General features: G+C 38.2%; 1 protein-coding gene across 1 annotated transcript in view; it reads left to right on the plus strand.

Annotated features, from left to right (window-relative positions):
* Window positions 1–297: 297 nt before the first annotated feature.
* LOC107578807 (elongation of very long chain fatty acids protein 4-like) overlaps window positions 298–1,077 on the plus strand; it is a gene marked incomplete at its 5' end in the record, with an annotated part of 5,870 nt that continues 5,090 nt past the window's right edge. The window contains one exon of the mRNA XM_016264721.1: window positions 298–485. Within this exon, the coding sequence (XP_016120207.1) occupies window positions 298–485 (188 nt within the window). The remainder of the gene's footprint in view (window positions 486–1,077) is intronic.

Consider the following 1,077-nt stretch of genomic DNA (forward strand, 5'->3'; position numbering starts at 1 on the left):
AAATAAACTCATAACGATAACTATATTAGCATCCGCACCAACAGATGATAACGTTCTGTTTGCTATAAGCGTATGCGGCAGGTTTGTTGTCTGCTGCTTTAAATGCACAAGCTGTTTAAAGCACATTGGATGCTGATTGGCTGTCAGTGTTTTTATCGCTCATCAGGTGGAAGAAAAACACATTCTGAAAGTCATCATCATTATAGCTCTGATGTGGACTTTGCTGTTCTCATATAGAATGATCATTTAAACGTTATAGTTGAGGTTATCATTATAGTTACTGATGTATGTGTGTAGACAAGCGTGTGCAGAAATGGCCGTTGATGGACTCTCCGCTCCCCACGCTGGCTATCAGCTCCTCGTACCTGCTGTTTCTCTGGCTGGGGCCCAAGTACATGCAGGGCCGAGAGCCCTTCCAGCTGAGGAAGACCCTCATCATCTACAACTTCAGCATGGTTGTCCTTAACTTCTTCATATTCAAAGAGGTGAGCTCACCCAAACTGGCAGGCTCCCAGAAAACGTATTTAGGTTGATTTAACAATATTAAATGTAAAGGAAACCAGCTAATTTAGATGTAACCATTTTTTTCAGTGTAGCCTGTAAGTTTTAGTTTTCATCTCTTATATCTGCCTATAATGAGAACACCCGAGTTTATAAGAAACTACATATTGATCAACACCAGATAAGTGCAGTGCTGTCCATTAAATGTGCTATAAATGTACCACTGCTGCTATATTTAGCAGTAAGTTGTAGCTACCATCACTCTGGGTATTTATGATTCAGCCATATTGACTTCACTTGGACAGAAACACAGATGGTCAGAAGTCAAGACTTTTGAGAAATGAATGAAATCAGACCAGCCAACATAGATTAAAATGTGAAAAATAATGTCGTTTTCTGATATAATCTTAGTTTATATTGTAATGCACATTCATAGTTTTGGTTTCTTGCTCATTCTTTTGATAACTCCCATTTCTATTTTCATTAAAGGAATAATTCAGGCAAAAATGAAAAGTTGATGAAAATGTGCATGATGTAGATGAGTTTGTTTCTTCATCAGGTTTGGAGAAATGCAGC

The sequence above is a fragment of the Sinocyclocheilus grahami genome, unplaced genomic scaffold, assembly GCF_001515645.1.
Source record: "Sinocyclocheilus grahami isolate Dianchi unplaced genomic scaffold, SAMN03320097.WGS_v1.1 scaffold12100.1, whole genome shotgun sequence".
Lineage (NCBI taxonomy): Eukaryota > Metazoa > Chordata > Actinopteri > Cypriniformes > Cyprinidae > Sinocyclocheilus > Sinocyclocheilus grahami.